Source organism: Montipora foliosa, chromosome 7 (assembly GCF_036669935.1).
Source record: "Montipora foliosa isolate CH-2021 chromosome 7, ASM3666993v2, whole genome shotgun sequence".
Taxonomy (NCBI): Eukaryota; Metazoa; Cnidaria; class Anthozoa; order Scleractinia; family Acroporidae; genus Montipora; species Montipora foliosa.
The window spans coordinates 9926673-9939286 of NC_090875.1; the positions used below are offsets into that span (position 1 = coordinate 9926673).

General features: G+C 42.2%; 2 protein-coding genes across 23 annotated transcripts in view; one reads left to right on the forward strand and one right to left on the reverse strand.

Annotated features, from left to right (window-relative positions):
* Positions 1-7163, forward strand: part of LOC138010384 (probable ATP-dependent RNA helicase DDX60) — a 103502-nt gene extending 96339 nt beyond the window's left edge. For all 22 annotated transcript variants that reach the window (XM_068857322.1, XM_068857319.1, XM_068857324.1 and 19 more), the window contains 2 exons: positions 5805-5867; positions 6709-7163. In XM_068857322.1, the coding sequence (XP_068713423.1) occupies positions 5805-5867; positions 6709-6826 (181 nt within the window). In that variant the 3' untranslated portion in view covers positions 6827-7163. The remainder of the gene's footprint in view (positions 1-5804; positions 5868-6708) is intronic.
* An 899-nt stretch (positions 7164-8062) lies between these two features.
* Positions 8063-8755, reverse strand: LOC138009880 (uncharacterized). The gene has a single exon (XM_068856871.1). The coding sequence runs from the start codon at positions 8753-8755 to the stop codon at positions 8063-8065; it is 693 nt and encodes a 230-aa protein (XP_068712972.1).
* Between the last annotated feature and the right edge of the window lie 3859 nt (positions 8756-12614).

Sequence of the window (12614 nt, forward strand, 5' to 3'; positions counted from 1 at the left end):
GATTCCAGTTCCAGTTCCAGTTATCAGTGAATCCGCGGCTTCTACAGATTATTCAGAGATTCACTTGCGCTTTTATCCGTTTAGCAGTGAGATGCTGTAGAAAATCCTGAACTCGATATGTCTCGCTAAATGTGCGTGTTGCCCTTTAGTACCAGGATTAACATACATTTTGAAAACACCATTCGAAGTTGTTGCGGCAAGCGACAACAAATGCTGTAAATGCGAAAGTTCTCTCACCAAAACCCCACTGAGTCTTGATGCTGATTTCAAGATACCATACACGTCAGTCCAATGTTCTTACATTTTGTGTCATTACATTATGCGTTAAAAAAGGCATTGCATTTTGCGTTAAAGAGCTATTACCTGTGTCAGACATAAGTGATCACTATTCCCAATTTTGATTCATCCACAGTCTTATACCAAAAAATCTTACTACAAAGTACAAATTTCGTGATTATTCCAACTTCTCTGAAGAATGCTTTATTATAGGCTCGATTGCCAGCCGCTATTTCGGGAAATGAGCCAGCGCTCACTCCCGAATCACGGCTGGACGCGTGAGGTGAGCCATTGTTAATCTCCGCCAATCAGAAAGTCGCCTGCACAAATCCGTCTGGCATAAATTATATTTTTTGGCTGCAAAGGTATTCTTTGACCCGGCCGGCTCGAGGTTTACAGTTCTTTTAAGGTAGGAAACATCCAAGATTTCGACAACGAAAAGTATTCGAGAAGCCGGAGAATGGGAATTGTGTCGTTTTCTACCGCCTCAGTTCGGAAACTTCACTGATTTTCCAGTTGGCAGCAAGGTCAAAATACGGCTTTCAAATCCATTTCTATTGCAATTTCTCCTCAGACTTTGCTAATGTAAGAGCAAGTAAAGTTCCTCAAGAAAATTTGAAATTACTGCTGAGTTTATTAGTGGCAAAACGAGGGGGCCGATGAGGTCGACTGAGAGCTCAGGCAGCCGAAGATTTTGTTGATGATTCGCCGGTTGAATTCAAACTTATAGTGTTCATTTAACCACAAACTCAAGCTCGTATCATCTGGAAACTTCGCACAGACGTTTTAAGCATTGTTATGTAATAGTGTTTTGTTAAAATCAGTGTTTTGGGGTTTCTAATGCTATTTCCCCCGTAAATATTAACTTCGCATAAATTATATTTGAATTTACGTCACAGATACAACTATCGCTCACGCGTCCAGCCATCTCTTCTCGGGGAGGATACCCGAACTCGAGTGAGCGGAGGATATTGAGCCTATCTATTAACGATTTCTCGGAAACTGATCTGCAGACAAATGTTTTTCTTCCCATTATAATATTAAACTTAACAAGCTCATTAATAAAACGCTCCTTTCAAGATTTTATCGAAGCGCAAAGCCAAACAATTCTCCAAGCCATGGATAACTAAAGGTCTACGCAAATCTATCAAAATAAAGAATAGACTGTTTTGCTCAGGAGATATCTTAAAATATAAGCTGTATAGGAAGAGAATTGTTAGTCTTTCTCGTCTAAGCAAACGATTGTATTATGAAGGTTTTTACTTCACTACGAATCTAAAAACGTATGAAGAAAACGTGGGAAGGGATTAACGACTTAGAGAACAGACAGCGAAATAGAAAACAAGTATCAGCCCTTCAACGCCTTAATAATTATAACTCTGGAGTAACATAAAATCCGCCTGAAATAACCACTGGTTAAAGATGATATCTTTAACCATTACCTCTATTGGACCAAGGCTTGCACCCAATATATCGCCTCCCAGGAAAAACTTCCAGGACTAGTTTGCCGGTACTAATCATTATAAATCTTTCTTTTTTGATCCTGTCAGTTCGTCCGAGGTGGACATATAAATCTTAGCTACACCCAGCAATAAAGTATACGGCTTATATTCTTGCCCGGTTTATCTTCTAAAATCTGTGCGTCATAGCCTTTCTCACCTCTTAGCTGCCTTGATGAATAAGTCTATCTCAACCGGTATTTATCCCCATCTTTTGAAGCATGCCAAAGTGATCCCTGTCCACAAAACGGGCTACGAAACCGATCCATGTAATTACCGCCCAATTTCCCTACCGTTCGGTCTTCAATCGATTGTTCGAGAAATTGATGCATAAACGCCTTACATCATATTGCGAAAAGAATGGTATCTTTTTTAGATCTCAATATGGATTGCTCTACCCAACACGCAATCCTAGATATTTTAAGCAAAATTCAAAGTGAGATTGATGCAAAGTTATTCCCTTGTGGCATCTTTATTGACTTAAAAAAGGCACTTGATACAGTAGATCAAATACAAATCAAATCATTATCGATTAAGAGGAATAATTGATAGCTGGTTCTCTTCGTACTTGTCGAAAAGGAGTCAGTCGACTCAAATTAGTTCAACCGTATCGAACAAAGAGGAGATAGTTTGCAATGTCCTTCAAGGGTCTGTACTTGGCCCCCTTCTCTTTTTGATTTATATTAGCGATATTTACCGATGCTCCCAGATCTTTGGTATTTACCTATTTGCTGATGATACTAAGTTGCTATATTCAAACAAAGGTCTTAAGGATCTTGAATCAGTTGTTAATGAGGAACTCGTTAAAGTAGGTGATTGGTAGGATGCAAACAAACTTTCTATTAACACTATTAAATCTAACTTTGTTATATTCTTTCCTTACAACACAAGCCAGACTGCACAATTCAATTGGAAATTTATAAAAACGATTTAAAAGAAAAGTGTACCACTACAACAAAAAAACTCTAGTGAAAAAGCTAGGAATTCTGATAAATAATAGCGCGCGGAGCACCATAGTTAAAAAAATATGATAACCCATCGATGCAATAAATTTTGGTTTTATAGCCATGACGTCCGTACGTACGTACGTCCGTCCACCCATCCATGTATGCTAATGTGACCAGTATCATTCTAGTTTACAGCATACATCTTTGATATTGGACATCCATGTTTTAATCAATTGACACCTGTCAAAACGAGGTATCCGCTGACCAGTATCACGTGACCATATTACGGGCTCAAGCTTAGAGGTCAGCTTTTGTTTGAAGTTGAGCGCTGACCAGGTACTGGTTTTCGATTGGATTGCAGGATTAACTCACCTAAACATAAGCGAGGCTTCATTTTTCGCGCGCTTTCTGTGGCTCGACGCGGCTACACGGCCATACTACGACAACTATAGTTCTTACACAGTCAACGCTTTTCGTGTTCAGGTGGCAAACGGTTTGGAAAATGTTTTATTTCTGCATTTTTCGCTGGTTTCAATCCAGTGTGACATATCATGATAGCTGTGGTCCACACTGGCGCCTACGCAGTAATTCAAGACAAGCATCGGAGGGATATAAACTTATAGCTGAGTGTTTATTTGCTTAGAGCTGCTTTTTTCTCTGTATTTGCAATTTTTAGCATATCTTTAGAAGCTCTGATAAGGTTACATGATGCCTTGGGGACTTATGACTAGAACAGAAATGAAAGGAGAGCGAAAGAGAACGACAGCGACAAAACAGAATACCAGTAATAGCTCATACTTAGTGGAAGAAGGTACTCCACATATTCACAAATTATTTCCTTGGGCACTAACCCGTTTCTTATTTTCAAAAAAGTGGTTGAATCGGTTTTTCCTTTGTTCAGGAATGAAAATCGAATTTTATTGTCAACTGGAATTAAATACCAATTAACTGTACGCTTTTAGACAAAAAGAAAAAGTTGATTTGTTTGTTTGTTTTGCAAGTGCTTTTTAATCCGTTTGCCCAACTGCTTTTCGATGTGCCTCGACAGTGACAAGAAAATTTTGCCTTTATGTTATAAACACGTAATCGCAATGAGTTCTCGTAAAATTATGGGGAAATTTCATTAGCTTTTCAGAAGTTTGTTTATAGCACCTAAACTTTTTTTAAGCGTTGGAGCGGATCTTGTTTGAAGTTCGTACTTTCTTGGTTGCATTGCCGAATTTTGCCGATTCTTGTTCCAAGCCAAACTGGCGTGTTTCAATGAAATACATCAAAATGTGAATGATCTCGTTTTCAGAAGTAATGTGGAATAAAGTACATCAGTAAAACTCTTTTTTGACCTTGAACTGACAATTTTTTTTTTTTTTTTCTTTGTGGCTTCTAATTTTAGCGTGATTCCTATTCGCTGGCTATTGACAGTTGACTCTGAAATGGCTTTTTTTTCCTTTTCCATTCGCTCGCTGAGGGTGTGCTTGTTTTCTTTTAAAATTCATGCGGTTTAAGAAAAGTTCATTGCCAAACTAGTGAATTCCAAAGTAAATTTTACTCGAAAAACTGATATCGTACTTATGGCTTCGTGATTCATGGGATATCGGTTTTTAGCGTAAAATTTACCGTGGAATTCACAAGTTAGCCAATGAATTTTTCTATAGAAGAAAGAAAAAAAATATTTGAATTATTAAAGCAGCAACCGGAAACATCAAAACGCGGACAATTCGAAACCTTTTATTTTCACTAACCCTAAAGGCAGTAAGAAAAAATATATATATATATTCATGTCTCTTAAAAGTATCATATTGATTATATCTCATTGTGTTGGTAAGGATTTCGTGTGATCGCAAGATTAAGACACCTTGTCTCATTTGCCACCCTGCTTAACAACTACCGCTCCTTAATTGAACCCTATATTTCCTATGGTCTCATTGCTTGAGGCCAAGCTGCTAACATTCATCTAAATAAGGTTCCCATATTAGAGAAACGTGCTCTACGACTTATGTATTTTGGAGATAGCAAAGCTCATAGTGCCCGCTATTTGTTCACTTCAGGATCCTACCAGTAACAATTCTCTATTATCATTTGGTTTCCTCTATGATGCGTGCCCTTAACAATCACCTTGTCCCTTCTAATATTTTTATGCTCTTTACCCACTCCGAGCAGTTTCATCATCGTTCCACAAGATTCCCTGTAGCAGGTAATCTATACGCTAAAGCCTCTAGAACTAACCAACTATTATTTTCTTTTGCTAGAATTGGTGTAAGAGTGTGGAGTAGCATCCCAATGAAACTTCTTATGAAAAATGGAACCCCGTTTAAGCGTGAACTCAAAAATCGGCTGTTAAAACTAATGGAAATTGAGGAGCTGAATGTTGATTTACGCTGCACGGCAATTTGCAAATATCTCTTGTCCGCTAGTTAAAGTTAAATTAACTTTTCAATAAATCTACATTTAAATTCAAATCTAATCATTTTAAATTGTAATTAGTCATGTTTCAACAGGGTATCTTGATAACTGTGTAATTAAATAGCTAATTAACCGATTTTTTATTTTGTATGTACTTTGTGATTTTAACAGGATTTTGTTGAATATATTTTCAATAACAGAGACAGGACTTGTTTTAAAAAGGTGGCCTGCCTAGAATAGCTTTGCTAATTGCGGGTCGCCTAGGACTGTGATGATATTGCAATGCTAATAAACAAATAAATTGCATTGATTGATAACATTTTGCATTGACTACTATATTACATTTTGCGTCGATGTTGTTACATTTTACGTTAGTATTACATTTTTGCGGTGGATCTTATTACATTTTGCGCTAGTATTACAGTTTGTGGCGATTATTACATTTTGGGGCGTAACAGCTGCCTGTAGCCTTCAGCTTTTCTTCATATTCACTAAACTGATGAAAAGGTTAGTGTTAAAGACGTTTGCGCTTCTTCTTGTGATATGTGAACTAGCGTCGCTTTATATATGGGTTGTAAACAATTTGACGATTGTTTTTTTTTTAACGGATATGGCATTTACCAGTGTATGTTTCACCTGAGGGGAAGCATTGTTTGTTAACATTCTTTATGTTCCTCTTTAGAATCCAAGCGGGGGAGGTTTTCCATAAGCTGAAGGACTTTTGCCTAACCATCAAATCAATCAGGTATCCAGTGAATGATCATCGACTTACAGATTAGGTTTGACTCCTGATAGGAGCACTCACTTTTTCCGAGTTTGCCTGTCTCATTCATTCACCAGGCTCAAAATATACCACCACATTTATTTCATTGTGCATATGCCACACATTGACATCCAGATCCTAGCAGTATGCAGGATGTTTTGTCCCATGAACCTAGTTTAATTGCCTCGGGTCCCACAAGTCTGCTGTAGCTTAGTGGAATTGCGTCCAAACTAGTAATCGGAAGGTCTTAACTGTCAAGGGATCGATGTAAAGCTAGTTCTTAGATCATCAAGACATCGGAGGGACATTTATGTGTTTTGGTTTACAGCCATATGACTTCTCTTTGAAGGGATATTTGTAGAATTATATGGTGACAAAGTACCTATAAGTGGAGAGTTCTCTCCAAAGTGGTACCGCTATAAAACTGGAGATATATAAAAGGGTTGGTAGTTAAAGAGACGAAGTGTAGCAAAGGGTAGGGAAAGTTGTCATTTAAGTATTTAACACGGCGTTTCAAAATATTTCTAATGGGCGACATTTTCCTTCTAAGTCATTTTTTTTTTCACCTTACCAAAAATAGGCCAATAGGTCAATCGTTGATTTTTTCATCTACCCTACTGCACAACTTCCGCGCAAAAATGTCGTGCAGAAAATTGATGCTAAGTGAAAATGGGCGTGCGGTGGATTTAAAATTAGACGTTTGAACTGACCCTGTATATACGGCTTTCCGGACTTGACTGTTCGCCTGGTGTCCACGTCGGGTGTGTTCAGCTAAGTGCAGAAAAAATCATTCATATTTTTCTTTGTTTGTTTTATATTTTAGTTGTTCCCTGGAGGAGCTAGGAACAGAAAGCGACAACGTGGTGCGTGCTTTTAAGCAGCTGGCGGCAGAGTTTGGAGACAAATTCAACGACCAGTTCGGTCGCGACATAATTGTATGAGCGTGTCCGATGTCAATTGTTACTTTAAACGGGGAAAAGATAGAAACTTCGAGAAAAACTAATTAAAAATATTGTTGTGATATGGAATTTCATTATTTAGTAGAGTTGAGTCATTTCGCTTCCATGGCTTAAGAACTTGTGAACGTCATGTTAATCTTATGATTGGAGGTCGAGGTTATCCTACACAATGTTAGTCCAATGATGCAATGTCTTAAGGTTAATCCGACGCATTTGCTTTTTGTTTTAGTAGTGTTTTCGTCTATTTAATGGATTGTTTTTGTTTGTTATCCATAGCTCTCAGATAGACAGGTTTCAAAGATAAATGTTGTTGACCTTGGCTTGTGTGAGTGTTGATTTTGAACTGTCGTTCTTTCCAAGATTTTCATTTGATACTTGTATCGTAGCGGAGCTCAGGGCGCCCAAGGCGTGCGCGAGGAGCACCATGGGTAAGAATATGGAAAATTTGGTTTTTAACAGCGGCCGACCGGTGTGTTTTGCTGAACTTGATATGGTTGTGTTTGGTAAATACTCAACTGACTTGTCAGAATGAAATAAAAATGTTCACGGGCCTTCTGACTCGCAAATTGAAAGCCGCTTCCGAGATCCATAGACAAAGACAATTAGAATAACAATGTTTCTCTTGCTACTGCATTTGATCACGAAAAAAATATCACTTCCACAACAAATAAGTATTCATTTAGCGATGGATATACTTGTCAAATTTTTCTCGCGATCGAACCGCTCCAAATGTTACAAAAGGAAAAAACACATGCAATTTCTTTTAGGGAATCACGTGACACAAAAAAAGCTGACTGAAACCACCGAAAATCGGTCAACGCTAACTAAAATACCAAATTTTGGCATTTTCAGGTTCATTACGCTATATTCCGCTTTATTTGGGTGTCATTCCGCCTTATTCCGGTGTCAAGCCGGCTCGTTCCGGTATATTCCGGAACCATTCTTGTTCATTTCGTTTTGTTCCGGTGTTATTCCGCCTCATTCCGGCATATTATTCAGTTCCGTTCCAGTGGTATTCACCACACGCCAATATCCTACCGACGCGAATCCTACTGTAGAGGCGTCAGAGAACATGTGAAGCTGTACAACTGAAGCGTTACCGAATCTCTTCGGCTTGTAACAACGATCAATCTTTATCTCGCTGAGCTTTGGCACATCCTTAACCCATTTGACCCACTGTTCTCTCTCTTTTTCAGGAAGTAACTCATCCCATCCCATCTACTTTCTAGTTAGTAACTGCAACAGTAACTTGGCTTTCAACGTAAATGGCGCGAGAAATACAAGCTGGTCGAACAAGTTATATAACACAGAAAGCATACCACGCTTAGTTAATGGCTTCTCACGCACCAAATTCTGAAACTTCTTCACTGCATCCCACACCAACTTATCATCGTTTATTTTCCACTTCAGCCCTAAGGCGCTCTGTGTCGGAAGTCGCTCCGTTTCTAAATTGGCAACATCTTTAGCTCTTTCTGACTCCATAATTCTTTTGCTGTTGCTGTACCACTTAGTGAGGTTAAAAAAACCCTTGCACTCCACGCAGGTTCTTGCAACCTCTTTTGTGTCAACTGACTTTATCAAGTCGTCAAAATACATGTTGCGGTGAACAGTGTCGGTCACTACAGGGTCATCACTGTCATAAAGTTCCATTGTTTTCTTCAAACAAAAACTGGCGACACACGGTGAAAATGTTGCCCCGAAGAGATATCTCAACATCCGGTACTCAACAAGCTCTTTAGACAAATCTCCGTTCAGCCAAAACAAATACCTCAACGCGTCCATCTGACTGGGCTCCACTGACAACTGCATGAACATCCCTCCAATATCTGCCACTACTGCATACTGTTCCGGAAACGAATTAGCACACCAATGAGAGAGCATACCATCGACTCCAGGTTCCTTATTCTTCATCGGATGACATAAGTTGTATTCAGTTTGTTATTTTTATCATCTTTTCGACAGAAGATGGTCACTTTTCCAGCGGATTGAGCGCGCTATTTACCTAGGATCTCGTTTGTATCGACTCCATTACTAAAGTAAAGGCATGTGCCATTGGCCGCCTTTAGGACAACGTGAATAAGGCGGCTCCGACCGCAATGGCGGATGTCGCATCAACTGCGTTGGAAAAGCGCATAGAAGAGTCTATCGCAAAGGCTGTTCCAGTTATTCTGGACAAGTTATTTTCTTCAGGAAGTTTTGTTACTTCGTAAGAGCCTTCAAACAAGAACGTAGATTCTAGTTCCCCGAGCAACCAGAGAGACGAGGGAGCCCCGGGCTCTTCTAATCGGAGTGAACGCTTCTTCTCAACAGAGGAGGATTTTAAGCTCTCTTCAGAGCTTCTCGATCTTACAACCAAGGCTTTCACTAAGCCTCTGACCAAAGAGAAATGGAAAGATCTGTCAGTTAGTTACCCTCCGATCAAGGGGACGGAGGGATTTATGCGTGCTCCCACCATGGAAGCTGGCATGAAGGAGGAGATCAATAAATCGCATGAGCATCGGAAGACCAAGGTGGTATTTTCTTTTGATGATGGCCTAACTGAGCAGCAGGGGCCTTTCCTCACAGTGGCTAGGCCAATTCTGGCAGCGTTGATGAATCTTGACCCCCCCCCTCCCCCCTTCCCCCCTAATGACGAAGGAGGTGGGGGACCAGACCCCGAGGTTGTCCGGGAGATGCTTGAGGATGCTCTAGTTCTGCTGGGTAATGCAAACGTCTGTTTGAATGTCTGGAGACGGCGTCGTTTCTCAGATTACCTGACGGATCTGGGCACACGGACTCTTCGTGAGAGCATTCCAACAGACAGGCATCTGTTCCTACACTAGTTCCATGAAAAAAATAAAGAGTGAGCATGACCCCAAGACTTCCACCTCCAAGTTGATCTGCAAACCAAAGGCAGGCCCTAAGCCACGGCCTGGTTCTTAGTCATTTCATGACTCTGCCTTATTTAGACGGGGACAGCAGTCCGCAGCAGACAGTAAGAGGAAGCGGGCCTACAAGCCTGGAGGCTCCAGTGCTAAGTACAGCAAGAACAATGTAGGTGTCAGAGGAGCGTCAGATTCTACCCACTCGGCTAGCAACAGCAACAGCTGACTATCCGTCATCTGCTCCTCTCCTTTCACTTTCGGAGAATCAAACGGCAAACAGACACGGAACGTTCTTAACAAATTGGAACTTACTCACAACGGACAAATGGATTCTTCAAGCTGTTTTAGTTTACAAAATACCTTTCTTCAGACGCTCGCGTCAGTGGCGGGCTCGTGCGACAGTTGTCCAGGAAGGACAGCTGACGGAGCTAATGAAGGTGGTAATTCAGTCTCTAATTTTCAAGGGTGCCATTACAGTGTTGGATCCCTGCCCACAACAGTTTATTTCAACACTCTTTCTAGTGTAGGAAGGACCAGGGACAGGAGAGTTCCTCTCTGTGATCAACCTAAAGGCACTAAACAGATTTCTTCCAAAGGAAAAGTTCAAAGTGGGGGGGGGGGGGCTCCATACCGCTCGCTCTCTTCTACGCAAGAGCGACTATATGATGAAACTCAACCTCAAGGACGCCTACTATGAAGTCCCGATACATTCCGAGTCGAGGAAATATCTTCGTTTTCAGTTTAAGAGAACAATTTACGAGTTCCGTTGCCTCCCATTCGGCCTCTCCCTGGCTCCCCGAGTCTTCACCTGGATCATCCGTCCGATTGTTGCCCAACTGCGTTCAGAAGGGATACTGACAGTCGTCTACTTGGACGATCTTCCCCTGATTCATCATCAGAAAGATTTTCCTTTATGTGCAGAGGCTTTTGTCCAGCCTGGGTTTCATAGTGCAGAGAAATGCTCTCTGGGACCATCTCGCCGCTTAGTCTTTCTGGGTGCGGTTCTAGGCACAACTTGCATGTCAGTTGCCCTGCCAGGGGAACAGATTAATCGGATACAGGGAGCATGCCAGGAAATGATAGTCTCAGTCAACATCTCTGGGGGAACTGTCGATCCTCTTGGGCAGCATTAGCCACGCCGCACGGACGGGACTTTGGGTAGCCCCATTATATTACAGAGCCCGGCAACGCCAGCAGGCTCTGCTTCTCCACCAGTTCGGTTGGAGACCAAGTTGTCAGATATCATTGTCTGAACCCTCCCTGGAGGACCTGAGATGGTGGGTGTCCTCAGCTCCGCACAATCACAACTGTCAGGACATAACTCCTCCTCCGTTCGGCCTTTCCATCAAGGCCGATGCATCCTTACTGGGCTGGGGCGTAGCCTGCAATGCCATGTCGACCCGAGGGACGCTAGAGCATGGAGGAGGCAGAACAACACATCAATTGTTTGGATCTCAAGTCAGCCATTCTAGCTTTGAAGGCATTCCTGAGAGTAGGAATGCAGCCACCACTCCAGAGTCTGGGTAACCAACCCCCACGTTATATCCTTCTGGAAATGGACAATACAACCACCATGGGCTATGTGAACAGGAGGGGGGGCACTCAGGCACCATCTCTGTCCCTACTGGCCTTGGAACTGTGGTCCTTCCTGCTGATCAGAGGTTCAAGGGTGACAGCCAGTCGCTTGCCGGGAGTGTTAAATGTGGAAGCAGACGCAGCTTCGAGGGAATTCAACATGCGCACAGAGTGGAGGCTTCGGAAGGATGTCTTTTGGGACATAGCACATTACTTCTATGTTCCGGAGGTAGACCTGGTTGCGTCGAGTTTCAGCTGCCTCTTTATATGTCGCGATTTCCCGACCCCGGTGCTTCAGCAGTGGATGCCTTTCAACAGGACTGGACTGGTGCTACCATCTGGAATTCTTCAGAAAGTGAGAAGCGACAAAGTAACTGCCCTACTAGTAGCCCCAGACTGGCCAGGTCAACTATGGTACACTCAGATTCAACTGATGCTGACAAGTACACCGTACCCACTTCCCAAGGAGAAGCCACTGCTGTTTCTGCCTTTAGACCAAGGGGCAGTTCACCCACTGTGGCGGTCTTTCAATCTGACTGTATGGCCGATATTGAGCCTACCGGGCGGCAGGTTTCCCTGACGACGTGACTAATGTCCTCCTAGAGTCTTGGTCCCAGTCAACCAAGAAGCGCTATCAGGGTCCTTGGCGGGCATGGTCCAATTCGAGTTTTTCCAGAGGCCTGTGCCCCTTCTTAGCACCGGTCACAGATGTGTTGACCTTCTTGACAGAGACAGTGACAAATCAATCCCTAGAAGATAGAACTCTGGCAGTCTATGAGTTTGATATTTCACAGGGACATCTGCCTGTGGGTCAAACTAAGCTTGGAGACCTTCCTGTGGTGTCTCGCTTTATGAAGGGAATTTTTCGCCTGAAGCCACCAACTCCTCGCTTGAGCTCAACCTGGGATGTTAAGCGCTTGTTCGAGTTTCTAGCAACAACCCTGGAGCCACTTGTTGGCCTTACACTAAAAATTCTATGCCTTAAATTAGCAGCATTACTGGCCTTGACTTCTTCTGCTCGTGCACATGAATTGATTAAGCTAGGTCTGGATTCTGTCTCTACGCATAGGTGTCAAGACCTGGTCACCCGGCTAGAAAAAATTATCTGCCTGCCTTCCCTCAAAACCTTACAGGAGTATCGATCCAGGACGGCGACCAGGCGGTAATCTTCTCGCCTCCTGATTTCAGTTGTCAGACCATTTAAACCCATCTGAAGTCAGACTATGTTCAGATGGCTGAGGAAGACAATGCAGCTAGCAGAGATTGCTTGCCACTTCACGGGTCACTCCACTAGGAATGCCTCCACGTCTGCAGCTGCACGAGCGGGTGTC

Bases quoted from the DNA above. Each gene is read 5' to 3' on its own strand.
- LOC138009880 (XM_068856871.1), bottom strand. From the start codon at position 8,755: ATGAAGAATAAGGAACCTGGAGTCGATGGTATGCTCTCTCATTGGTGT.